Below are 27,757 nucleotides of genomic sequence, written 5' to 3'. Positions count from 1 at the left end.
TCTCCAAACCAATATGCACAATTAAACCACAAGACATCTGGAATTTGTCATTGTGTCAACTTGCAAGTGAGACATTATTGAGTCATACCAGGAAGTCCTAACGTCCTAGCACTTTAAAAGGACCTAATTCCTCAAACCACAGCAAGAGTGAAGTGGGGACCCTAAAGTCACTGGCAAACATGAAAATAAAGAGGTAAGAAGCTTCCTTTATCCTCTTAAAAAACATATTATTATTTTTTATTAATGCTGGACATTTATGGCACTTTGGTTCAGTATAAAGGTTACAATGTTGTTTCCTGTGTTTCAATATGCCTTTTTCCTTGTTAACCGATGTTTATGAGCAACTGGATAAGTGCGTTATGCATGAGCTCATATCATTTCCACATCCTAACAATTGGCAACACATCAACTGTGTGTCTGAGCTACACATGCAGGCTAATCATTTTCACTGGCCTTAGCAAAATGACCGTTGTCTGTGAAAACCACAAAAAGCCATTTCTCATCTACATTCAACAAACAGAAGTCAGTGGGATGGATTTTGTTGAAGACACAATGAATGTAGTCATTAAAGCCATAGAATGCTTGGGACATGGTTGACATTATTGGGTCAAGACATTGCTGTTTGGTCAGGAAATGTCATTGGATGCAATAAGTCAGTGATCTATCTGTTCAAGGAAAGTATGAGCAGTAAATAGTCAACAGTATTCCATTGAGTCATTCAGTCAGTCCAGCTTCGAGTGAGCATGGTCATTTTGTTATTTGGTTTAGATATTGTAGATATTTGGTTTTGAAATTTAAGTGAGTAATATTTCCTAATGTATGTTTAAGGAACAAGAAAACCAGAGTGGATATATGTAGAACATCACTCATGCTATTTCTCTTTTTTTTGGCCAGTTAATTGTGTTGAGAAAAGTATTTTCATGTACCTTACATATTTACTTTCTATTAACATTATTAATGAATATAAATCAGAAAGGTCCTGTCAGTCACATTCTTATTTATGTTGACTACTTAAAGCTTGAACACATGTTTAGGAATTTTGTTAAGTCCCTAAATGCCCACAGGTACACAAAGACTTACACAGGTAAGTCATGAGTTGTATCATGAACGCTCACAATGACAAACATCTACCTATATGGGATCACAATACACATTCCTACTTCTGCTTTCATGCAATTCTGATGCGTGACAGTTAGTGACGATAACATGCTAACAAGTTCCCACAAAGATAGTGAAAAGGAAGAGTGCAAGCTAACAAGCATGGATGTGAACACAAAAAACAGTGTTACAATTATTATACAGCATGCAGTTAGAGCTCAGTGACTGAATGTGGCAGAAATACTGTTTTAGACTGTTTAAATTTGCTTACAATAAATTATTGGAGCTAAAACAAACTCAGCCCATTAGAGTCAAGTGACGTTTTGGTGATTTAACAGTTATTTTCACAATACCTCATTAAGGACATTTAACTCTTTCAGAATGACACGCACTAAGTACTACTATAAGTCATGCATCCAACTTTTAAGCTTTAAAATTTGGTTATACTGACCTCGTCATGGATCAAAGCCATGACCAATGCTGTGAGGTCAGCTGGACATGCGTTGTTACATTTAATGGTCTCCTTATAATAGGATTATAATCCATTGTAAACATACAGTCTCTGACCTGCTTGTGATTGGTCAAGAGACTAAAAAAAAAACAACAACAAATTTTTTTAAAATACTGTAAATCAATAACAATAATTATAATAAACTATGACGCTTTGTCAGTAGTGAAGCCTCTGCAGTAACTCAATTAATTCTGCCCTGGATGCTTTCAATTACTTGGTGACAAAATGTATTTTCTATTGAATGCTACACTGGCATAATATTGGGTACATGTGATGACCATGACAAATGTTACAATGAAATCATATTTTTTGTGGATGCTATTAATGTGCTATTAATAACCTAAATTAAATTTACATACTTGACATGACTTTTATTAACTTAATGATAACTGTGTATAAATTTATACATTTGATTTTGAACTGATGACATGTTTCAGTGGTCCACCACAGAAACCAAAAGCAGGGAAACCTCAGCTGTAAAACATGATTCAACACAGTGGATGTGTGTATGCTCTTTGTCTGTGAGTGGTGCAGACAGTATTTTTTACACAGCACTTACGATCCAAGATAATAAGAGGAAGAGAAGACAATCTCAGGAAAACACAAGGGTTAACAAATGAATCGCACATCAAACGATGATTCACTACTCTCTATTACTGTTTGGTTAATGTTCATTATATTTACGTTAAAAAATTTCTGCAAAGTTCTTTTCTGGAGAAATGAATCTCTTGGCCAAAAGAAAGTAAGAAAGAAAGAAAAGGAAAGTTAGGAAATTTGGAAATCAGGAAATAAGAAATATGCATGAACAGTAATCACCAGAATGACTAGGCAAACACTGAAAATGACTAAACTACCCAGAAAACAATTCAGGTCACTTTTACACAATAAATTACACTTTTGCCTCAGAGTCTGGGAATGTATAAGATTTACATTTGTTATGTGGCACTAGAATGAACAAGATCCATTTTAAGGAAAACAGTGCAGATTTCTATGAATGATTAAGATATTCTTTGATTTGAAAAAAGAAAAGAAAAACAAAAAACAAAAAAACAAAAAGAGCCTCTGTGCTAGTCCTGAAGCACTGCCACTGATGATGCCGAAGTGATAGCTGTAGACCGGGGGCTTGATTTGACATGCCAGCCTAATTAGTGCGATTATTGCACAGCTGCACAGGCTGAGAGGATTTGAAGTGTTTTTTATCAAAAGGATCATTTTCTCGGGGAATGCCTCATCCTGACAGCGTGTGCACTGCCAGATCCATTTTGGTTTGGGATGTGCAGGCGCTGTCTGCTCAAATATGCTGCAGATTTGAAAGGGTGAATTCAGACTGGACAGACGTGAGCGAAGCTGTGATTAAATGATTTCTAAAGGGGTACAGGTACTGTACTGCCTCACAACAGACCAGTTATTAGGAGTCTGGTGGCACATAATCCACAACAGTTTACCAAATTATTCTCTGATCTGGCAGAGTGTAGAGGATAAACTAAATTTGGCTGCTGATGGTGGGCTAATTAACAGAATTAACAACTGAGGTAATGCCTTTGTTCAACTAGGGACATGGCTTTCCATTCTAGTGAAATTGGGACAAATTGGGGTTACGACTACCAAACTGGAATTTAAAGCTGCCCTTATTTTTAAAATAAGGGCAATATTTCTAAATGTAACAACTGATCAAATGCCCATGTGTATGTGAAAGGGATCATGAATCCACAAAGAATTATCACCTTTACAGTTTGGCTCATTGTTTTGGTTTGCTTGGCTTCAAATTTAATGTTTTAGTTCAGTCTTACCACTCTCATTAGTGTTGTTTTTAGACACAGCAGGTAGCTGTTTTCAGTGGAAAAATCATTTTAAAAACAGAAAAAAAATTAAAAATTACTGTATGCTACCTGCTCAGGATTTGACAAAGTTGGCATCTAGCTCGATCAAGTTAGATGCCACAGTTGGGCATTGAGCTGCCAGGGGGGCAGATACGAGATGATCAAAAAATTAAAAGACTGTGCCTATTACAAGCAAACACTACCTGATTCCTGTGCTGTGGCTCAGGAGGTAGAGCAGTTGCCCACCAATCAGAAGGTCGGTGGTTCAATTCCCAGCTCCTCCAGTCTGCATGCCGAAGTATCCTTGGGCAAGATACTGAACCCCAAATTGTCACCAAGTAATTAAAAGTGTCCAGGGCAGAATTTATTGAGTTACTGCAGAGGCTTCACTACTGACAAAGTGTCATAGTTTACTATAATTATTGTTATTGTACAGTATTTTAAAAAATTGGTTGTTTTTTTTTTTTAGTCTCTTGACCAATCACAAGCAGGTCAGAGACTGTATGTTTACAATGGATTATAATCCTATTATAAGGAGACCATTAAATGTAACAACGCATGTCCAGCTGACCTCACAGCATTGGTCATGGCTTTGATCCATGACGAGGTCAGTATAACCAAATTTTAAAGCTTAAAAGTTGGATGCATGACTTATAGTAGTACTTAGTGTGTGTCATTCTGAAAGAGTCAAATGTCCTTAATGAGGTATTGTGAAAATAACTGTACCCCAAATTGCATCGCATCGGTGTGTGAATGTGTGTATAGAAAAGCACTTTGTATATAGAACATGTGCTGTATGAATGTGTGTGAATGGGGTGAATGTGATCTGTAGTGTGAAGCGCTTTGAGTGGTCAAAAAGACTAGAAAAGCGCTATATAAGTACAGTCCATTCAATTTGGCCACCTTCCACTTCAAAGAAGTCATCTCATGCAGTGCTTCACCACTCCAGCGCTCCTGTGGTGCTTGTTATACTCCTTGAATATTGTGTTCTATCTGCAATACACAGTGGATCTCCTCCACCGTGTCAAAACAGCAAGCCTTTATTTTGAACTTGATTTTGGGGCAAGGAAGAAATAGCATAGACGCCAAATATAATGATTTTAGCAGGTAGGGAGTGCCACAGTTCTAGTCATACAGTATGTACTGAATGTCCTCCATCAGACTCTTCAGAAAGGTGCAGCAGAACTCACCATTGACAGTCTGACCTTGGAGGAAGAAGGTGGATGAATGTTGAAGAAAAATACGAGCAAGACATGCCTTCCTCGGTCTTTTGAAGGCTGTTGGCTCTTCTGCTGCGAAGACTCTGTATTCCCACCTCTCGTCATTGGTGATGACCCTCGACATGAAGACCAACATTCGCAACAGGGACAGTCTTGGAGCTTTTTGATCACACCTCGTATCTCCTGAAGGAGCTTGGGGAGACCAAAGCAGAGCTAAAATGAGAGAATATTGGACTTTCATTCTTTAGGTGGACACAAACATCCAATAAATGCTAATGTTTCTCTGTGTCTACTGAGTGTCTAAATGAGCAATAGTTTGCTATTGTGCAATGTTTACACCTTGTTTCTGCTGCCCAACAAAAAAAATGAGGTAAATGAAGCTTTAAAGAGACATGAAATAGTAATCATTTTTACAATTCATCATAAATGCATGAAAACATACTAGGCAGCACTGTGTTGATGGTTAGCACTGCTCTCGAATTGCCATAACCTCCCTGAAACATAAGTGCATCTTTCACCCTCATTCAAAGAACAATAACATATTCTCAGTAAAAGAATCTCTGGCTTCCCCCTCTCTCAATCATTATATTGTACTCGACTACAATACCACATATTGCTCACTAACTTAGGATGGCTCAGAGCAATAACACTGGCTGTGCATATACACACCAGTATGTTACATATCCCGATTTTAACTCCTCCCTCTCCTCTTTGCCCTTGGGTGGGCTGGGGTCTTCAGTGCTCCCCCGGACTTGCATGGCCTCTACAAGCATTTCCACAGTCCCCCACCTCTACCGGCCGTGACGTCACCCATCCAAGAGCAGCCAGTGTTTGCCCGTTGGCAGGGTCAAGAGCGCAGGGAGGACCGAGAGAGGACGACCAAGGACCTTCTGCACCACGGCACCCGACACAGCTTTACCGTCCATGTAACACCTCCCCCCGTCCGGCCTGCTGTGAACCAGCCACCCATGGAAATTCTCAAGGTAAGCCTTCCAACAGTCTGGTACACCTGTATTAGTGACAACTGATGTGAAAGGTAACAATGCTCCGTAGGCAACATAGTGGTGGATGTTCTTGTGTGGATTCTTGAGTTTTCCCGGCCCTTGTATTGGAAAGTGGATTATATGTAACTCTTCCATTTCTTTAAATCACATTCAAATTGATCATGGACTTTGGCTTCAGAAATTCCTACATCTGTGTCAGTTGAGAGACAAATACAGTTCTCTGAGAGTGCACTGTGTTAAATCCACAGGGGGGATTATCTCTTGACAGAATTCCTGTTTCCAGACATTTGGCATTCTACTCATTTAATCCTATTTGCTCCACTACACTGACATATTTTCATTCATTTGATTCCTGCTATGACCGAATGGCCCCTTAATGCATGGGAATAAATTAGAAATTAGATTAGAAACTGTTTTTGCAATATATCTCAGAAATAACTCTTACATATTAATAATTATGTCTTTTAGATAATTAAGATTAATGTACAACTGCATAATTATTGCATTTTGACGTCATTAAAGATCAGGACCAGGTATCAGTGTTCACCCTCTAAGGAATTTTAAATGGCTATGAAAGAAAATTCCAACCGGTCACACAATTGATATATAGTTTTCTGTGTTGGATTTATTGATTTTCTATCCCTACAAGTAAAAAAAAAAAAAAAAAAAAAAAAAAGAATTTCTGTCAATTATCACAGATTTATATGCATGTGATATCATTACATCCAGTATGTTCTGCAAGATGAGTGTAACATTTCTGCCATTGGGTAACAGAGACATTCTTTTAAGGTTATGAATGACATCACTTGTCGCACTATACCACTTCACATTATTTCAGCATGAAAATCAAATCCTGCCACAGTGTCTTTTGGCACGTGGCTCTCTATTTTCACGTGGCTTTGCGTGTCTGTGCAAAACAGAAAATTATTTTATTGTTGTTCGGTTTTGCTAATGGGCTGGAAAACATACTAGTTTTCTTCTGAAAGTTGTTCTAAAGGATGGTTGTGCTAATGATAGAACAGGAAAACTGTGGAGAAACTTTTTCTTACACTATCTTTTTCACAGAATTCAGACAATGCCAGTTTCCTGGGTGAGCACTTTATGACTGTTTGAACCTAACCTGTCTGTGGATTATCAGAGACCCCCCTAAAACCGTGCATGCGAGACAAAATTAGCTTAGAAGTACCAGGCAGAGCTGCTGGACCATGAAAGTGAAAACATAAAGCTCAGAGGAGGTTGTCCAAAAGGGGAGGGGGACCTTTAATTAGCCAGGTTACCTCCGACCTTGGTCAGAATCAAGTGAAATAGGGATCAAAGCAAAGGGAGAGAGTTTTATGTTACACTTAATTCAGAGGTTAGCAATAAATAATTATAATTAGATTCTGAGTTGAGATCATTTAAGGAAGAAACTATAACTATAATTGATACACTGCAAGATAATCTTAATCTTAATCTTAATCTTAATCTGTCATAATTTTGATGCTTTGGGGGATGTAAACAGAGTGCGAAGTAAAAACATGCAACACAGAAAAGCTGGCTCGAGCTTGGAACCCTTTGCTGTGAGGTGACAGTGCTAACCACTGCACCTCTGTACCACCCGTGGTCACTACAATTGACAGCTATTAAAAAGCTGTTTTTTTTTTTGTATATGCATAGGTTTTGACATCAGCCACCACGTTGGACAGTAGAGTGTTGCTCCATACACTTCCACCCACTGGCCAGTCAATGTAAGTCTAGCACAAAGCAACTCAGGAATATCTGGCCAATCCTTCAATAGAAGGAGAAAGTACAATTAATCATCCGTCTAGATATATTGACAGGTCCTGATTGCCCATGTTGCCCATATTCTCAGGCAAGGTCAGAGTGCCTGGAGTTGTGACTCCAAGGAGAAAGATTTTTGGTGCAAATTCAAGCACCTTAATTGCCTCCATGAGCTGTGAGTGACAGCCACTGCAACAGCCCCAACCGCTGACTGTGTTAATAAGCTAGCCAACTAAAATAACTAACTTGTTTTTTAACATTGTTTTTGGAACACTGGTTTGTGGCCATCCCTTCCACCTGATGCAGTGTCTTTGCTTCATGTTTCTCCATCTGCCATGCCCATCAGCTCTCCAGTGCTTCCCTGGGGAGACCCACCTTACTGTTAAAAAATCTCTGATCTAAATTAATAAAAAAAAAATCTGTCTCACCAGTAAAACATAGAATGTTTGTTCAAACTAAAGCCACAGTAGCAATCACACCTGCCATTCTCTCCCTTTTTTGTACATCCTAGTTCCTAGCAGAAAGAAACTCTTAGTTCAGAAAACTAATCTGTGTAGTTTTAATGTATTTCTGTATCTTTACGCTTTTTGAAAAAAGTTTTTATTTTTTATTGGTTGTATTTTTTTCAGTGTTGTTGACCTTGACAAGATTTAACTAAGCACTTATCTTAAGACCCTTCAGAAATGACTATTTCAGTCTAATGACTTCTTGACCCAGTGTAATCTATAAGCAACATGTAGAACTACCAGCAAATGTGAATTCTTGCCATTTGACTGAGATTCAGCTGTTGTGCTGTTATCACATGGTGTTATAAAGGTCCCCTGCAGACACATTTTGAGACGTCTATTATAATGGAGAATGCAATATTTTGTCCAATATTGTGTTAGGGTTAGGGTTAACCCTAACTATTGGGAAGATCCTTTGAAACCCATATCCTCAAGTGAAACTGTACTATACAGACAAAGGCAAATGTATATGCAAACTAACAACAGAAAAGCATGTTATTTAATTCACTCACATAAAGAAATGACATAATACATGTACTTAAGTAAAACACCAAGAACTGTCACAGACATATGATAACATGAGCAAATAAACTTAAAACACAAAGTTATTTGTTGAGGCTAAGTCCCTTATACAATGGGACCTTTTTGTGCTTCCACAGCACAAAACAGCTAAGAAAGTTTCTTGCCTGTGTACTGCAACTGTTCTCCAAGGGGCTGAGTTGTGCGCACATCCGTGCTGTCTTAGATGTTATCAGCGTTGTTATAGAACAATGATAGTAGAGCTTTACCAGTGGCAGTGACCTTAGCACTAGATGGAAAAAAAAAAATCCTAAATTGTGTTTCAGACCGAAACAGCCAAGAGCTGTTTCATGAAAATTTAGAATTAACACAGAAAATCAGTGATAAATAGACCTTTTTCATGGCAGACATTTTGACACGAAAAGCATGCATCCCAGTAAACCATGACTGAGTGAGTGAGCACAATGGGGACTAGACCGAGCTCACCTAACTGGAATGCACATATAATGTTGTTGATTTGTGCTTCTCCTTGTCTGACATGCAAACGTGCTTGCTGTGAAAAAGCTCTATTGACAAATTAATTTCACATCAGTCATTGTTGTGCCCTTACCTCTCTTCACTTACATGATTGTATTATTTTAAATCTTCTTACAAACCCACCTCACATTTTAAGAGCCCCAACTTGATGTTCTCCTGTGCTGTCATATCTCCCATGTTTAGAACAAGTCTTAAAATCTAGTAATTTAAAACATAAATCTATGTAATTTAGAATTATTGCTGTTTCCATACACTTGAAGGTGCTAAAGGTGCATGTAAGTTTGTTATTGCTACATAGCCAATGTTAGCATTAACAGCCGTTTACTCAGTCATTGTTACGTTTACAAGACAAGAGGTTTTAAAATGCCCTCTGGGTACCCCTACTTCTTTATCCTCTCATGTTGGACTGAGGGCAGACTGGATGCTACAGTGACTCATTATCTGATCATAGTATTACAACACGGAAGGGGACAGGGATAGGTGGTTAGCATGCTAACTCCAATAAAAGAAAAGAAGTGGTAGAAGTAGAGGCAAAACAAGAATTAGCATTGGCGTTACTTTCCACTGCCATTATTTATGTCAGAAAATAGTTCATGAAAACATGTGTGAAGTCGGTAAACCATTTATTATTGCAAAGTGGAGTTAGACTGTTTCACAGTTTTCTATTAGTTTTATTCTCAAGATTGGGAAGCACTGAAGCCACCACTGAACATAACCCCGCCCCTAAAACCGTTACAAATAGAAGAGCTGCATTAGCATTGATGCTGCATTAGCATTGATGCTTCTCCCGGTCGGCTGCAAGTTATTGTAGTTTTTGTCTTCCCTGCATCTGGCAAGACAGTGTGTTAACTGTGTGTTAACTGTCACTGTGCTGCACTGTTCGAGTGGGCGTAGCTTCAGCACCTTCAGTGGACATGCCCCCCAGTGTTACTAACTCAGAACACATTACTATTACTGCTTTACATGGACTTTAATGTTTTGGTTCACCACTCTCATTTTAAGTGTCTATGGATAACACAACTTTCTAATTCAAGCATTTCAGTGAATATGCATGTACTAAAACTATTATCATATTTTAGTTTTAGAAACACTTTTTACTGTCTTTATGGGCACTATTGTAACAGCAGCAATATGTACAGTAGCTGAGTAAAACGGACACCTTTGACCGTTAGAGCCATGTTATACAACTGATGACAAATGTGATATGTAATCTCCTGTGGCAATGAAAGACATAGTGTATTGTTTTTGCGAACTGATCTATCCCAAAAATGTTCATCCTGAAATGGGGCTTTGAATGTATTTAGTAATGAGATCAAAGACAGTCATATATTATTTGATGGCCCCGAGAAACCCTGACTTTTAAAAACCATCAGATTCAACTCCACGTGCAGACGTTAGTGGTTTACACTGACCTTTTCCTCAAACTCCAGGCACATTGAGCTGAATAATGCTACATGTTTGTGCTCTTTGATTTTCAGGGTAGAGTCTGAGGTCTCAAACTGAGCTGAGGCTGAGCTAAGAGAGCCTTTTGTTTATTAAACTCATCAGAGTATACCTAGAGCTCTGTTCTTAATTTCTAGTAGCCAGTTGATTCTTCAAGATAACGTTTTCAAAGAGTAGACCATGTCTGCACAAGTTTCAAAATCCACCGCAAGAATTTTCCACATAGACAGATTTGTCTGTTTTGTTTTTTAGTACTGCACATTATCTTTACAGATAAAGTGTAGTACTAAAATTGTTTTGAAATATATCTTCACGGACACAGTACAGTACTAGAAGATAATACTGCACTTCATGATAGCGCTGGTCTGTATGACCTTTCTCTTGCTGCTCGTAGGGAACATAGAGTATCTTGTTTGAATCGCTTTACTGTTTAACTCTGTGGTAGCAAGCTTAGCTGATAGATTGCATAGCCCCGCACAAGGCATGATAACAAGGCTCTGTGTATTTATGTAGCTGCTAAATTAAGCTTTATTGTTTGTCAGTTAAGCAAGTGCATGTTCCTAATCCCACACAAACTCGACAATGTGCCTCGTTCTTGGAAGAGGATGTTACATTCTTGCTGATGTTACCATGTAGCCACAGGGTAAGGAGCAGAGAAGACATCTCTTTGTGTCAAGCTCCTCCTCTTGATGAAATGGTCTGTCTCTACAGTAGCTGCTATTTGCTGTAGAGAAGTGTTACTAAGGGCATTAGGCAAGAGACCGAAATCTACTTCCTTGCGGCGATGGCAGAAATCAGCACATGTAGCAGCTGTTCATCTCAAAATCCAGTTCCAGTTATCACTTTGGGCCTGTAAGTGTTCAGTGTCTTCTTTGGTGTAAATGAGTTAAGTGCCCTGTTGAATAAACATTTTGCTAAAACGTAGGCCCCTACCTGAATGGTTTAGATGTATTTTATGATATGCACAAATTTACCTTTTGCTGTAGGCCTACATCAAATGGGCAAGTGACACGAAAGAATTGATTTACCTTGGATGACTTCATGAATAAACATTGCTGGTTACAACTCAGAGGGGTATATTAGGATGGTGGGTAGCTAGAGTATATTCCTCTTGTGCTGTGCGTGCTTAGTGGGCTAGTCAGCCAATGGTAAGCCTATATTCAGGATTCACATGGTGTTGTTCAGAATTGGAGGGTGCCAGCAGATGTTTGTAGAAGATTCTGGGATTTGGTTTGGTTACCTTCAGACTGAGCCAGGCTAGCTGTTTTCCTCTTTTTCCAGTCTTTATGTTAAGCTAAGCTAACTGGCTGCTATCTGTTCGACCTTCTCATCTTTCTCAACTTTGGACGAGTAAACATTTACCAATGAAATCTGAATACCACTTTAGACTTTGTTTTAAAAAAGCCCATCATTATATCACTTATGTGGTCTGTTCACTGAAGCTAGAATAACTCTAGGAAGACCATTTTGATTGCAAGCTTTAGGTGTTTTCAGTATTCATTTGTAAATCCCTTCATACTTTACTTTTTAAATTCATATTTACTCAGTGATGCTGACAAAGGTACAGGTTTGCTTTCATTTGTACACAGTTGCAAGGCCCATGTGACCTCCACTCACATTAGAGGAAGCTAATATTAATTTTGGCAACTCTGACAAAAGTAAAACTAGTAGTTTTAATAAGTGTATCACATGTTGAGATGCTAGTATCCTCTGAGAGCCCCTGGAGACCGAGAGGCACCAAAAGTATGGACAGGTTTTTCAACATTTTGCAGAAACATTATTTGCAGTTGTTTCAAACCATGTCAAACTCCACAATTGATAGGGCTTGTGTTTTTATCTGACGTGTGGGCTGAGATGAGGTGAGCTGTAACAGAACTAAGAAAGCATCTAAACACGACAAGAACAAGAAATCTTACTGCTGCTGTATGTAACAGAACAAACACTGTATCTCCTCTTCTGTTAACTTCTTACTGTGATATTTGTAATTTTCTCACAGCAGATCTGCTCTTTATTGACATTAAGTATAAATAAACTCTTGCTAAGCACATGCTAATAACCAGATTATATAAGTCTCCTGACAGATGTCAATGGGTGAATGTAATCATTAAAGATACAGGTTAGTATGTTTTACATGTAGTTCAGTGGGACTAGTCCTATGTAGTCTGAAATATATAGCTCATTTGTTCATGATTATGTTATCTAAGCATTCCTCAAGTGAACACTGACTACACTGACTAGATCCACTGTACCAGGTTGCTTGATATGACATTTATGCAACTCCAAATGTCTTGGTGAGTTCACATTACATGCATTATTCGGGATTCAGGTTGGCTGAAAACAAACTGGAGTTGATGCCAGCTAAAAGAACCTTATTGTAATCACCCTGCCGTTTGATACACGGTTGATATTTTTGTAATAAAGACTGACATTCTGTGTGAGGTCTGTTGTGCTTGGAAATTGCTTGCATTTTTAGTGCATCTGGCCTTTTTAAAATGTCATATAATATGTCAGTGATGTCCTATAGGGTAGTGATTTCCAACCAAAGGATACTTTTTTCACTTCCAGAATTATTATGTCTTGTATGAAAACAAAATTGTAACAATATCCACTCTTGCTCTGCTTGTGACCTGATGTTGTGTCTTCTTTGGTCTTGGAGACTGCAGGCTCTGCAGTCAGTTGACAGAGATCCTCACAGACTTCGACACAGTACTGCCCCTTCTCCATGGTGAAATCACAAATGTGCACCTCCAAGTGGTCATAAAACCATCTATAACACAAGGCCAGATGTTGATTGCTTGAATGCTGACTCTTAAAAGTTGCTGGTCACACTTGAATGCATGTTACCGTGCAATCGTCCACAATGGGAACAGTCTTGAAACTTTTTGATGGCAACTTTGCAACTTCCTGATTATTGTTTTTCTGCTAATGTATGTTTGTGAACAGGTGCTTTGATAAATTAGCACTTTCAACTACACTCAAACTTAGCTTTCCCTATAAAGTGGACATTATGATGTTTTTCTTTTTGAGTATTTATCAGACTCAATGAACATTGCAGACTCAAAAGGCTTTACATTTGTAGTTTATTTTGTTTATAAAGCTATGAATACATAACCTCATATTCAGCGCAAAGCTAATCTTTTGAAGAAGTGAATTCCTGTAGCACCATCATATCAACTGAAATGATATCAATGCATGTAAGAATTTAATACTTATGATGAATAAGAGCACAAAGCTGAGTCATTAATATATGATGGTATGATGATATTTAACTTCAGAAATATCACTCTCATTAGAGATCTGATTCAAGTGGTTCTTTAGTAATTTGTGTATTTATCCATCTATTCTCTGTGCACTTGTGTTATTGACAAGCTGTTGCTTTTGCTATGATTTGAAAGCAATGCCTAGGTTGTCAGTAGCTCCTGTAGCTACTGTAGCCATGCCCTTAAATTTTAGCACACAGTAAATGTTTAGCATCCTCCTTTGAAAAAATGCCCTCAAGGGTGGCTGGTTGCCAGGGATGTAAGAAACACAGTGGAGCTGGTCGAGAGATATGAATGGATCTGTTTCTTTTCAGGGGTCAAGGAGTGACGACTATCTCTCGAAATGTTATTGGTCCTCAGGGCAGAAGTCTAAAACATGGACCCATGTGCTCTCCCTGAGAAGGTAATAAACCTCTCCCTCACAAAGAGTCTGTGAATAAAGTGGGAGCTCGGCTTGCTGTAGGGATAAATGAAATACATCCCTTGTTAATACCCCCCCCCCCCCCCCCCCCCAACCCAAAGGTTTGGCTGAAGGAAAAGGCCACACTGTGAAGGGGAGACAAAGAAACGCTCTACTATGAGTTTATAAAGAATGCTTTCTCTGTTTTATCATATAAGGGTCTGTCCAGCCAGGGGGCACTTCCCTTGTGTTTGTGCTCACCTCACCAACTCCTAGTGAGTTTCCAATAATCCACACAAAGACATGATGCTGGATGTCCCAGCAGCGTTACACGAGACACAGTGGTAGTTGTTTGCATTAATCAGCTGCATGACTGTTAGAACTTCATCACACGTGAAGATCCTGATAAGTAGCTTGATTCCTTGCATAAATGTTGGATTCTAGGGATAGTTTACCATTCAGCATCACAAATAAAAAAGCATAAAGTCAGATTTCAATGCATTGCATGAAAGCCGATTCACATCATCATGGAATGTAAGTCACAATACTGTAAATAATCAATGCTATAGTTTTCCTTTCAGTTGAGTGCAATTAATAATTGACAACACTGTGGCAAGTGCTCAATGGTTACATTAGGGAGCCCAAAACGGGAAAAGAATTTGGCCATGACATGTTATCCCTCTGTGGAATATTGATTACAGCCTAAAAAGCTACAATTACTGTGTTGGTGGCACAAAAGCATACACAGCTTATCCAGTGTTGCTGCAAGTTTGGAACAAACAAGTTATTATGAATAAAATGCCTTAAATAATAATTTTAAATAAACACAAAAGACTGTAGACATTGTCTCTTTTATCCTTGAATGCAACTGAAAAGTAATTAGAGTTTGTACATCTTATCAAATGGGCTTGAAAATATTTAATTGTAAGCAAAATGCTGGGACATCCAAATGATGGACAGGCTGGACAGGAAAAGTTTATGTGCTATTTAACATAAAACCTAATTTCAAGTTTGTATAAACAGTTTGAACTACTGGACAAAGAGCCTGATCCTTTACTAGAAGTTCACACATTTCATTACTTATTGCCTGTATTGTGTTTTTGACCAAGACAGTGAACCATGGCAAATGGTCTGTACTTATATAGCGCTTTTTTAGTCTTTTCAACCACTCAAAGCACTTTACACTACATTCACACACATTCATACAGGACATATTTTATATATAATGTGCTTTCTAAACACACATTCTCATACCGATGTGACACACACACATCAGAGGCAATTTGGGGTTCAGTATCTTGCCCAAGATACCCTTGCATGCAGACTGGAGGAGCCGGGAATCGAACCACCGACCTTCTGATTGGTGGGCGACTGCTCTACCTCCCACAGCCGCCCCAATGGTGTGCTCAGTCACCCTGGAGAAGACTGCCAACTACATGTTTGGTTTATTCTTGGCTTTCCCCTTTATTCATATATTACTCACAAACGTGATACATTCTACCAGCTAAAACCCAAACTTACTGAGATTGAGAATTTCTTATTTTAGGACAAGAGAATATACACTGAAAGAGAAAGGTCCTGCTATTATTTACAAGTGCGTTGTCTTGGGTCTTCTTCTCAAAAAGGGGTTACTACATATGAGAGACCACTACATGACATTAAGGTTGTGACTCAAGGCCAGTTGTTGATGTTGCCCGTCTTTGCTGCCACTGCTCTGTTTTTTTTCTCCTCCAAATAATACAGCAAGTTAAAGGTCTGTGGTTTTGCGAAACTGGTGCAATCTTTTGATTTTATGCTCTAAATATTTATGTTCTGGCACATCACTTACTTTAGAATGAAGCAAATGGAAATGAAAAATCCTTAAAATATCACAATTCTTGGTGGCCGAACACAGTGCTCATTCAGGGTTTCTTCCCTCAGACATCTTAGGATTTAAATGAACTAAATACACTGAACAGGTGATAAATCTGTCTCTGAGTCTGTCTGTATAAATGTAGGCAAGAGAAAGCAAAATTTCTGTCAGATTTACCATTGGTTTCAAAAGCTCTTTTTGTGATTGAAGCTACAGTGTAAACATATGTGGAATTATTGCCAGCAGGGAACCATCAATATGCACCATGGCCTAATTCTCTTATTCTTACGGTATATGCATTATCTTCTATACATATTAGGGACAAAATGGATGACCAAATTATTGTTCCATTCAGTTCCCCTCTTTTCTTCTTCACACTGGACTATCAAACTTGTCATATTCTCCCAAGCTGATTCAATTTACAGCACCATACTGCATATTAATTTATAGAAATTCCTCCTCCTCCTCCAGGCTGTGCATCTTACGCTAATTTTAAAAGGAACCATATGATTAAATGGGTTATCTCCTCACCCCACTTCCACCAAATCAGCTCCAGCATGCATTCCTGACTACAAAATTTTTAAAAAGTCAATCACCACACCCTCTGGGCCCCTTGCAGTGCACCATTGACTGTGCTTGGCGCCGTGATCAACTGATTCACAAAAATAAAGTCTATAAAAAGCTGTGGAGCAGATATACTCCTCTTGACTGCTGTGCTATCATTATTGATATCAAATGATTTCTAGTACAAAGATAGCTGACCTTGGCTGGACAAAGCCATATGTGAATATTTAAATTTAATATGTTTCCCTGAGCCCTTAAGCCTGAAAATACTTTCACGTCTTTACCCTGCAACAATGTGACTGCAAAACAATTGACGGCTAAATGTAATTAACCTCTAAAAATCCCAAAAATGGGTGGATTAGTAAACACACCATACATTGGCTTTTCATATGGCTAGTTAGTAGCAAAACAGTGGTATCAGTTGTGCTCCTAGTGCTCAGAACAAATAATGTTTTATACTAGATGAGCATAACTAAAGATTAAACGTTAGTTGGCCTTCAGCAAGCTTCATTTCGCAGACTACTGGCCAACCAGTAGAAAGACTCCTTTGTGAGCTGGAGGTGGTGACGTCAAATGGGTTCTATAAAGACATAAATTCATAGTTAAGCTGGAACAACACAGCAGTGGGAGGATGAGTCTGAGTGTCCTCCTCCATTTCTTAACTTGCATAACTAATGAGCCTCAAGCCCTGGATAAATTGAGCGGGACTAGTGTCCCCTCTCAGATTTGCACAAACTAGCTTGCTGTCTTCATTGTAGGCTAACAAGACAAAGGGATTAATTACTGTATGTAGATTATTTTTTATCAATTACCACTCAAATAACATGTTGGAGATGCTTGAATACAGCCACTATCAGGTGAGATGAGTTGATTTTTCATTCCATACATTATTCCAGAAAAAAAAGATGATCCTGGTCAAAACAGCATTTATTTATTTATGTACCTTTAGATACTGTGTCATTATCTCTGCTAAACCATTATGTACACCAGTTTGCAGCTGTTGATACTATGAGAACTACACAGGAACAGAAAAGCTTATGGATGCAAAACTTATTTAGTTCAAAGACCATGTGACAAAACTGACATGTTCTATAGTGTCCACTTTGTGGAAGGGAGAGTTTTAGACTCCGCTAAATAAAATTAGCCAGTCTCGGGGCAAACGATGGTATTAAAATCTGCATTGTACATTTGAGATCATTGCTGCTGTAATTTGAAGATATAATAATAATAATAATAATAATAATAATAGTAATATAATACCTTGAATTTATATAGCACCTTTCACAAGACCCAAGGACGCTTTACAGACACAATGTGCAAACATCTGAAATGTTATTGGAAAAGAAAGAATTTTTTGAACACAACTTGTATGCGTTGCAGTCAGGTTTCAAAAGGCAGCTTAATGCTAATGATGATGATGTTTTTTTTTCTTTTATGAATTAGCTATTGTTTGTGATCTTTGCCTTCTAATCTACTATACAAGACAACAAGTATATCTATGTATATATATGTGTGTGTGTGTGTGTGTGTGCGTGTGTGTGTCATATACCAGACTTGATAAAAGAATGAAAATGATGAAATCTTATGTTCTATTCAAATGTTCATGGCTTGCTTATGTAGGTGCAGTCCCACCTGGAGAATCCCACCAAGTACCACATCCAGCATACTCAGAGGCAGCAGGTGAGGCAGTATCTGTCCACCACCCTGGGTGGTAAAGCTGGCAACCAGTGCCCCAGCCAGCCCCCTGAGCACGGCATGCCGCCTGGGCCCGCCAGCAGCGCCCCCAACAGTCCCATGGCCCTGCTCACCCTCAGCTCTAACTGTGAAAAAGAAGTATGCCTGATTTCATTAGATTCAGAAATATAAATGGATAAACTGCTACAACAGATATTATTACTCATGAAATGTGATTTTATGTTGTACAGATGGATGATGTCATTGATGATATTATTAGCTTGGAGTCAAGTTATAATGAGGATGTTCTCGGACTGATGGATCCCGGACTCCAAATGAACAACCCGGTAATTTTCTCCCCTGTTTAAAAGGATACAGTACATATTGTAAATATGACTACAAAGGGATTCATTTATGACAATTTAAGTAAAAAACAAGATACAGTTGTTATGTATAACTGTATATTGACACACTGGATACTTTGTGTCATCCTCTGTAGCTCCCTGTGTCTGGCAACCTTCTCGATGTGTATGGCAATCAAGGACTTCCTCTCCCAGGGCTTGCCATCAGCAATTCCTGTCCACCCAACATTAAAAGGGAATACACAGGTAAACAACTGAGAAGAACATCTCGCACACACGCACACTCAGTATTTTCACGTTCTTTTTACTGTTGATTTACTGTTCGTAGGTATCATTTGGGCTGAGTTTAAGACTCACAGTCAGTATAGTACATTTATCTGTGACTAATAACTGGATCAACCTCAACAAACCTCACTTCATTTGGTAGCCAAATCAGATTTAAACACACTATTAAAAGTCTGTAATTTGTCCTGATACAGTATTTTTGCATTTATACTGTAAATGATTGTGTTTATTAGGGCCCGAGCAACGAGTTGCGTGGGCCCAACGGGGCCATGCAACGAGTTGCAAGGACCCTCTTGTTTTCGGTCTGTTTATTATTATTATTATTATTATTATTATTATTATTATTATTATTATTATTTTTTTTCTTCTTTTTCCGCCTCTTAGATCGGCTTTTTGAGGGCCTTAACATGCGTGAAAACTTACCAAAATTTGCAGACGCGTCAGGCACGGCGAAAAATTTAATAATTTAGGGGTCTTGAGCATGGGTGTGGTAAAATGGCCTCGGTAGCGCCACCTACATTTTTAAACGGAACAGCCCCTCAAGCCCGTTGCGCCTAAAAATCTGAAAATCTGCACACATATGTAACATCCCATGACGCACCAAAAAGTCTCTTGGAGCCATATTCTAAACCCAACAGAAAGTATTTTTATTTTGACCGGAAGGTGAAAAAATTGTGTGTTTTTGGCCATTTCCAGGGGTCGCTTGAACGCGAACTAGTCCTAGACGCATTATCCGATTGACTTCAAAACTTAATAGTATGTTCTTAAGACATAGACGATGTTAAATTGCGGCAGATTTTGAGTTTTTGTTGAAGGGCGTGGAAGTTATGGCCCCTCAAAGTTCGATTACTCGCCACGAAACAGGAAGTTGCTTTATTTTTGCTATATTTCGGCCATACTTTGTCCAAACTGCATCAAACTTTACAGGATTGTTAATGGTACCTATCTGCACACATCCATATGTCAATATTCATACAATTGTTCTAGCACCACCTATTTATAGCAGGAAATGACATATTTTATAGTGTGATGTCCAGTTTCTAGACGGGTGACCAGATTCACTTCAAATGTTGTCAGCCCCTCCTTGAGGAATTTTTTGGAAGACTGGCTCCGAAAATTGTTAGTTTTGGTCGAAGCGTGTGCCGGTTCTGGCCCGTCAAAGTTCGGAAACCCAACTTCCTGTTTCAAACCTCAGATTTTAGGGTAACTTCCTGTTGCGACTCTCTACTTTATCCTATAGATGGAGCCATTGTATTACTCTTTGATGGGTTTTTGGAAGGGGGTCTCTGTGTGTGTGTGTCTGTGTGTGTGTGTGTGTGTGTGTGTGTGTGTGTTTGTGTTTGTGTTTGTGTTTGAGGGGGGAGGGGAAGAAGAGTTGATTGAGTCTGTGAGAAGCTGCCACAGAGAGGTTACAGTCAGGAGAGCCAAGAGCTGCTTTACACGCGGGATAAAAACTTCAGTTAAGATTTGAGCTGTCACTTGAGAAAGCATCATGCCAAAAACTAAGGAAATCACTGTAGACTTGAAGAATTGTCGATGCTTAGGAAGCAGGAGAAGGATATACAAAGTTATAACAGCATTTCCAAGCGTCAAGAACTCAAATGAGAAGCGTCACCGAGAAATTCAAGGAGAGCCACACTGTGCAGAACAAGCCTGGCAGAGGTAGGAAGCCAAAGATTTCAATGACCCTGGAAAGAAAACCAGTTAGAGACCTGTCTAAAGAACCCATAAACGCTGCCAAGACACTAGTGAATGACTTAGTTAAGTCTGAAATTGTAGTCTCAAAGAAGATTACATGAATTCATGTAATCTTACCATATGTCTCCCCTTGACCAAAGCTGAGCGTGGATTGATGCTGTCTTTACAGTTTGGTTTTCATCAGTTAGGAAATTTCACACGGGGTCAGCTGATTTTTTCGTCTTACTCAGTGTACGGCGACAGGAAAAGTTCACTAGGTCCTCCAGCGTCGAGGTGAACCAGCTGAATATAAGCCACTCAAGTTGACGACAAGTGCATTGAAAAGTAAAAGCTGCTGGCCTTTACCTTTTCTTTGTCAAAGCGCCTGTTTGGCCAGTAGTTAGTAAAGTAATATTTTCAGCGTTGTCCACAGTCTCATGACATGTTTAACAGGAAGCACAGCACGCTGGTTAAGCTCATGGCAAACTGTTACTAACAGCTAAAATGAAAGCTTGTCTGTATGTAGTCTAACTGGTTAGTTTGTCACTAATCTCCAAATTTTGCAAATTGCTATAAACTTCACTCTCTTAAACCAGTAACAGTCTGAGCTGGACTGATAGGGGTCTGTATGGATAAAGATAAAATCCTAATGATACCCATCCCTACAGCTGGTTAGTGGCTTCGCCCTGACTTTAGGCAGATGAGATATTCACTGTTCAAATAACTTCATTATAAGCCTTGTTTAAGCATAAATGATTTATATATGCACCCAATAACAGAACTTAAAAAAATGCTTTTGCTCAAAGCTCAAAGCTTGTAAACTCAAGTTAAAACTGAGTTTTATCTCCTTTTGGGAGGGGGTATTTCTCTGTGTGTTTGTGTGTGTGTGTGTGTGGGTGTGTTTGTGTTTGTGTTTGAGGGGGAGGGGAAGAGGAGTTGATTGAGTCTGTGAGAAGCTGCCACAGAGAGGTTACAGTCAAGAGAGCCAAGAGCTGTCACAGATGATGAGCTCTGAAAAATATTATCACAGAAAATAATTAGCGTAAAAGCTTTTATTTAAAATTTTAACATCTGGGAAGTGTGAACTGTTACGCCAGCGTGTGCCCTGCGACCTGCGTTGACCCCGCGGTTGCCGGGGTCCCGCGGTCGCCGCTCCCCCGACGGGCGCCGGGTGCGAGGGCCCGTTCAACGCTGCTCGCAGCTTTAATTATACTTAAATCCTGCATCAAGGAGTAAGTCAAACATGTCTATATTAGAATATAGAAAGTGAAAACATTACGTTAGGCCAGTGCTGATATTGTGTGCAATTTGGAAATGCACAAGATACTATTAAGTCAATTATTTGCCAAATAATTACTCCAGCTCCTGGCATGAAGCAAGTACTGGACAAGCCTGGATCCTGTGGCCAGTATGAAAACTATCAAAGGCCAGAGGGCTTTCCAGTAGGTAAGCAAAGCAAAATGAAGAAAGTGACAAAGATGATGTTTCATTAAATGTAAAAGCTGTTTTCAATCTGATTGTCAGAAACTGTATATAAAGTATTTTGTCAATGACTAAATCGCACACAATATGAATAACCTGTAATTATAGAAAATGAGACGCTATTTGACATGTTGTCAGTTGTAAATGATGTATTAGTGGTGGTTATGCAGCATACCATTGTAAATTAACAGATGAGTACATGAAATGCTAGTATGCAATCATTTTAAGGACCAAGTGCTTCATTTCCCACTTAATGAAATGATGACGTTTTCTCAAAGCGCTTGCATTCACATTTCTCCTTGCTTCACAGAGGCTGAAGTTCGTGCTCTTGCCAAAGAGAGACAAAAGAAGGACAACCACAATTTAAGTAAGTCCACAGAATCAGTTTTTATAGCTCATTCTCACAGAGATTCTTTTGATACTTACTTCTGAAAGAAATTTGATTTGATATTTTTGTATCCGTATGTTATTTGTTGTAACTGGATATTTTAAACATTGTAGTGTAAATATTAGAATTTAAGTTATAATTTAAATCTAAGTTGTAAAATCTTAAAATATTTGTAAAATATTGTTTTACACTGATTTACTCTATGACCTACTTATATAGCCTGTAAAGACTGGTCTACCAGGCTTCTCTACTAACCATATCCTCTATTTGACAAACTGTAGTTGAACGACGACGGAGATTCAATATCAATGACCGCATCAAAGAGCTGGGAACTTTGATACCCAAGTCAAATGACCCGTAAGTATTTGTTTTGGTGTATTTATGTGTATGAATGTGTGCCCATCCACCTATGTGCTTGTCTGTCTATTCATTAGCTTTGTTTTTTACATTCTCCTCTTCATGCGTCCAAGTGTCCTTAAAGTGTAATGGCTTATTTACTCAGAGGGGCCGTAAAGAATCTTGTGCTGTTCTGGTCAGCTGGTCAGCTGACTCTGACTGTAGATCTTTGTCTCCTCTATACCCCAGAGACATGCGCTGGAATAAGGGCACCATTCTGAAAGCCTCAGTGGACTATATCAGAAAGCTACAGCGGGAGCAACAGAGAGCCAAGGAACTTGAATGCAGACAGAGGAAGCTGGAACACGCAAACCGCCATCTGATGCTTCGTATACAGGTGGGTCATTGTAAGATGGCAAAAAAAAGATACATAACAAACCAAACAGTCCCTTCAGAGAAGCTGGCGATGTAAAGGTTTTTCCACTTTTGTCAAATTTTCAAATCATGGAAAAAAAAGTGAAACAAACCACCAAAGGCATACTGTTACGCACAGTACTTCACTAATACACAGTTTTAGTGTTTCAGTGTCATGATAGTTAGTAGTATATAGTGTCATATTAAAGGATAACTCCAGTATTCTTTAACCTGGGGCTTACATTCCCATGCTATTGTGTCTAAATTATTGATAGTGACAAAAATCTTTGAAAGTGGCGTGGCACTGAGCAAGAACGGTGTAGTCTGTCTGTATTATTATAATGATTCCTACAAAGATAGACTTTTTTATTAAAGATTCACAGCCTTGTGTTATACCAGAAACATCAACATTAGTTTGTGTGTGTTACTGTGTGACTTTCAGTGGCGGAGGAAGTATTCAGATCATTTACATAAGTACCACACAGTAACACAAACAAACTAACCGATGAAGGCAGTGGTAGACCAACAACTCCCGTGTTCTGTGTTGAGTTTGTTAATGATATATATTCATTTTTCTGGTTAAACAAAGGGACCTGGACCATACTCTTTAGTAAAAAGGAACCCTATACAGAATGTCAGACATTGTCAGTGGCAAAAGCAAGCACTTTAGTGGGCATACTTTGATGGGGACAATTACATCTTTTGTTTACATTGTGGCAGCTGTTTGCAGTGGCCCTGTTTTTTTTCCTATCAATCCAAAACATGGGAAAATAAATCCCAGGTTCACAAATTAGTTATCCTTTAATATTATACGATTATATACTTGCTTCTATGTCATGCAGGTTGCTTGAGAAGTTTATGTTGGAATATATTTTACCTCATATGAAATACTTTGCACTTTAGGAATAGTGAATGAATCTAACAAATACACTTATTTGCATCCTTGTTGAGATTTAGATGAGAAGATCAATTCCATTTTCATATCTGTACATTTATATAAGGTTTACAGCTAGCATCTGGTCAGTTCAGCAAGGAGGTAGCAGGAGAAACAGCTAGCTTGGCTCTGCCCAAATGTAATAAAAATCCACCTACCTGCACTTCTAAAGGTCACAAATTACAGGGTCCTTAGAAAGTCATTAGATGTCATAAATTAAATAATATAAAATTTAGGCCTTAAAATGTCTGAAATAATAAATAAATAGGATGTTTTTACAGGTCTTAAGATTTAATGTAGTGTTACACTCATAAAGTTAACATTAGCATTAACTTCATTTTTGCTTTTAAAAGGAAGGAATTGTATTGATCATGCAGTAACAAAACTACAGAATGAAACCAACATTAAACCAATAAGCACAGCCAGCTAGAAGTAATGAGTTCAAATTATTTCTGTTAATGTTATTTTCATGTAATATGGGACACATTTAGTGCTTGGCTGAAGCCTGTTGAAAATAATGAATTTAAAGTTTTATTGTGCTTTTTTTTCTCTCTGTTTTAATGGTGTTTTCTGATTAAGTGTGACTGGAGATCGCTCCGCTCACGTCTCTGGGGGTTGCTGGCTGAGTGGGAGTAGAGTAAAATAAAGAGGAGCAGAGCTTGTTGTCGTCCGTAGCTCCTTGCAGCTGAGCAGCCTGAACGCTGAACTCTGGCTGCAGGGGTCAGCGAGAGGTGGCACACTGTGCTTTAAAGGGAGGGGGTGATGAAGAGGTGACAGCTCTCTCAATACGTCTGCTAGTGTGTTGCCGACCACTGCCCACCTCCTCAGTGTCAACTGAATGCTGACTCGGAACTTTTTGAGTTTTAACCCCTGTTTGACTTTCACCAAAGTTTATATTTAACACTCCACTGCTTGCTTTGCACAGAGCAGTCGTGTTATAGATTCACCAGTGACACATATGAAGATTATTCATTGTCATTCATCATTTTACAATTTTTAATATTATTATTAAATATTATTATAATGTTTTTAAAAAGTTTCTTTAAAACAATACTTGAGTACAATCCTGATTAGTGCTGAAACAATTCATCAGTCACTTCCCTGACTAAAAATTAATCAACAAAAATTCACAGACTCTTAAATGTGAAAATTTGCTACTTTTCTTTGTTTTATCTTCTGCAAAGAAACATTCAAATTAGAAACTTTGGCTATTAATGGAGATCAGAAAAAACGCCACCAGCAATCTCCCAATATTGTTTTGTATTCACATCGGGAGCATCACCAAAGTTTGGCCCAACATCAACATTAAAAGCAGAGTTGCTCTGGACTTTACACAGCATAACATCGGTTATAAAAATGCAATGAAGACATAGGTTAGCTGTTTCAGAAATTTTAAACTTACTTTGCAAGTAATTCTGGGTCTTAAATTTCAGAGTTTATTAACCTTTGGGAAGAGGCTGGCTAGTTGTTTCCCTCTGTTTGCAGTTTTTATACTAAGCTAAGCTAAGGTTAGGTTAGGTCTGCTGCCTGTAATTCATATTTATTGTTTAGACATTAACATGGTGTCAATTTTCCCAATTGCTGAACTACTCCAGTAAGCTTTTTTGTCCTTAACTTCTCTATTACTGATGTTATATGCCTTAATCTGGTGGGTGGGGCGGCACAGTGGTGCAGTGGTTAGCACTGTTTGAACCCCAGGTCAGCCAGGGGACAGTCCAAAAACATGCAGGTTAATTGGTTACTGCAATGGACTGGCGATCTGTCCAGGGTGTTCCCCACCTCTCGCCCGATGTCAGCTGGGATAGGCTCCAGCCCCCCTGTGACCCTTAACGAATAAGTGGTATAGATAATAGATGGATGTATCTGGTGGGTGTCCCAATGTGGCATTAGGTTTAAGAGTGTTCATGTTTTGTCTGTTTGTTCCTTTATCTAGGAGTTGGAAATCCAGGCCCGGGCTCATGGTCTTACAGTGGTGTCATCCTCACCTGTCTGCACATCAGAGTTGATGGCCCGAGCTATTAAACAGGAGCCCATTCTCAGCGACTGTCCCTCAGAGCTCTACCAACATGGCTCGGCTCCTGACATGTCTCCTCCAACCACACTGGACCTCAACAATGGCACCATCACCTTTGACCAGATGCCTGCAGACGCTGGGGACGCTGGCCCCTATGGAAACTCCAGGACCTGTAAAATGAAGGAGTTGGTGAGGGACAACACCCTGTCGCCAATTTCCCCAAGTGATCCCCTGCTGTCCTCCATGTCCCCAGATGGCTCCAACAATGTAAGCAGCCACCACAGTTCCAGCTCGAGTATGGAGGAGAAGGAGCATGGCTGTTAGCATTATTCAGTGCCATGAACCACGCTGACACTTTCAATTTGCTATCAGTGAGGCACCTATATTAAAGTGACTTAAAGGCATCCACATGACTAAATGGATAAAGAAGCTAATTTCATCTTGATTCCTGTTTTTGCCCATGTATTGTAGTGACCTTACTGTGACCTTTCATTCATTACAGTTTCTCTGTTTTACAACGTTTTTATGCAGTCATATAATCTTGATTTCACACAAATGGACAGCTCAGAATTACTTGACGAACAAATACAAAGCAACTGAGAAAAGTGCCTTCAGTCTGCTGTAATTAAAGACTCAAGATTCAAGTTGATGATTTTACCGTTTTTAGCCTTTTTGATTTTTGTCTTTTTAAAATTTTTGATCTAACTTACATATGTGAAAATGTATTGGTAATAGTGCAAAAAGTGTTATGCTCAAGTTTACTAAAAAAAAAAAAAAAAAGATTTACTTTTTATAGGCAGAATGTAAAATTACTGAATCAGTCAATCTAGCAGTGCTCTAAATTCTGATGACTTCACTGCAAGAAAAGCATGTAATTAGATATTTAGATATTAAATTATCAAGCACTGAGCATCCTTCTAAACATTTTAAAATTTGTGCTATTTTTGCCCCATGCCCTTAATGTATTCTGAAGAAATAACAAATCAAACATCAAGCATTAATAAGTATTATTATTGTATTACTGTAAAATATTATTACTGTCAAATATTTATTTTTTTTCCTTTTATTCACAGAGAGCAAAGATTTATGATACACTATCACACTTTGTTTATGATAAATGTCAAATAAAATTGAGAAATAAATGTTTTATATGCTAACAAAGGCTCACAGGAGCCTTTGACCCAATGTAGCTGTTTTTTGTAGACATGTATCACTGAATGATTTCAACATTATCTTGCATAACTCTGAGCTAAGTAAATGTCCATATATGCAGTGAGGAATCTGTCATTTTGATGTCTGTACAGGGCTATTTTTTAATGTTTGTCAACTCTTGCTAACATTGTAAAAGAAAACACCTGCTGATGTGTGTAAAGCCTTTTTATAAAACAACAACAAAAACTGTGTTTGGAGTGCATGTGTGAACACTACACTAGATCCATTGACCATTCATCATCTGTTTGTATATTTATATATAATAGTCAGCCAACTGAGCTCTTCCTCTGTGGCTGCTGCAGTTGCACTTTAGAAACACTTCCTCCATCACATCCCTAAAAAATTCTATATGAATATGTTGTGTCAGACTTCCTAATAAATGTTTCTATAACTACAACAGAAAATATTTTTGTATATAACATAATTGTGACTGGTTCACGTTTTCTGTTAACATAATGAGGATATGTTGTTACATATTTGGCAA

At 38.6% G+C, this 27,757-nt stretch overlaps 1 protein-coding gene across 1 annotated transcript; it reads left to right on the top strand.

Annotated features, from left to right (window-relative positions):
* Positions 1 to 91: 91 nt before the first annotated feature.
* mitfa (melanocyte inducing transcription factor a) lies at positions 92 to 27,496 on the top strand. The gene is made up of 10 exons (XM_018699014.2): positions 92 to 193; positions 5,389 to 5,632; positions 18,116 to 18,328; positions 18,421 to 18,516; positions 18,669 to 18,777; positions 21,856 to 21,939; positions 22,286 to 22,342; positions 22,645 to 22,720; positions 22,949 to 23,096; positions 25,981 to 27,496. The coding sequence occupies exons 1-10, from the start codon at positions 180 to 182 to the stop codon at positions 26,383 to 26,385; spliced, it is 1,446 nt and encodes a 481-aa protein (XP_018554530.1). The 5' UTR covers positions 92 to 179; the 3' UTR covers positions 26,386 to 27,496.
* Positions 27,497 to 27,757: the final 261 nt, after the last annotated feature.

This window comes from Lates calcarifer, linkage group LG12 (assembly GCF_001640805.2).
Source record: "Lates calcarifer isolate ASB-BC8 linkage group LG12, TLL_Latcal_v3, whole genome shotgun sequence".
Classification (NCBI taxonomy): Eukaryota; Metazoa; Chordata; class Actinopteri; family Centropomidae; genus Lates; species Lates calcarifer.
Note: the sequence above shows the minus strand (reverse complement) of the source record. Positions and strands in the feature narration are given on the sequence as shown.

Coding starts and splice junctions, on each gene's coding strand:
- mitfa (XM_018699014.2), top strand. Junction 21,940..22,285: donor GCCAGAGGGCTTTCCAGTAG/GTAAGCAAAGCA, acceptor CTTGCTTCACAG/AGGCTGAAGTTCGTGCTCTT. Junction 23,097..25,980: donor ATCTGATGCTTCGTATACAG/GTGGGTCATTGT, acceptor TCCTTTATCTAG/GAGTTGGAAATCCAGGCCCG.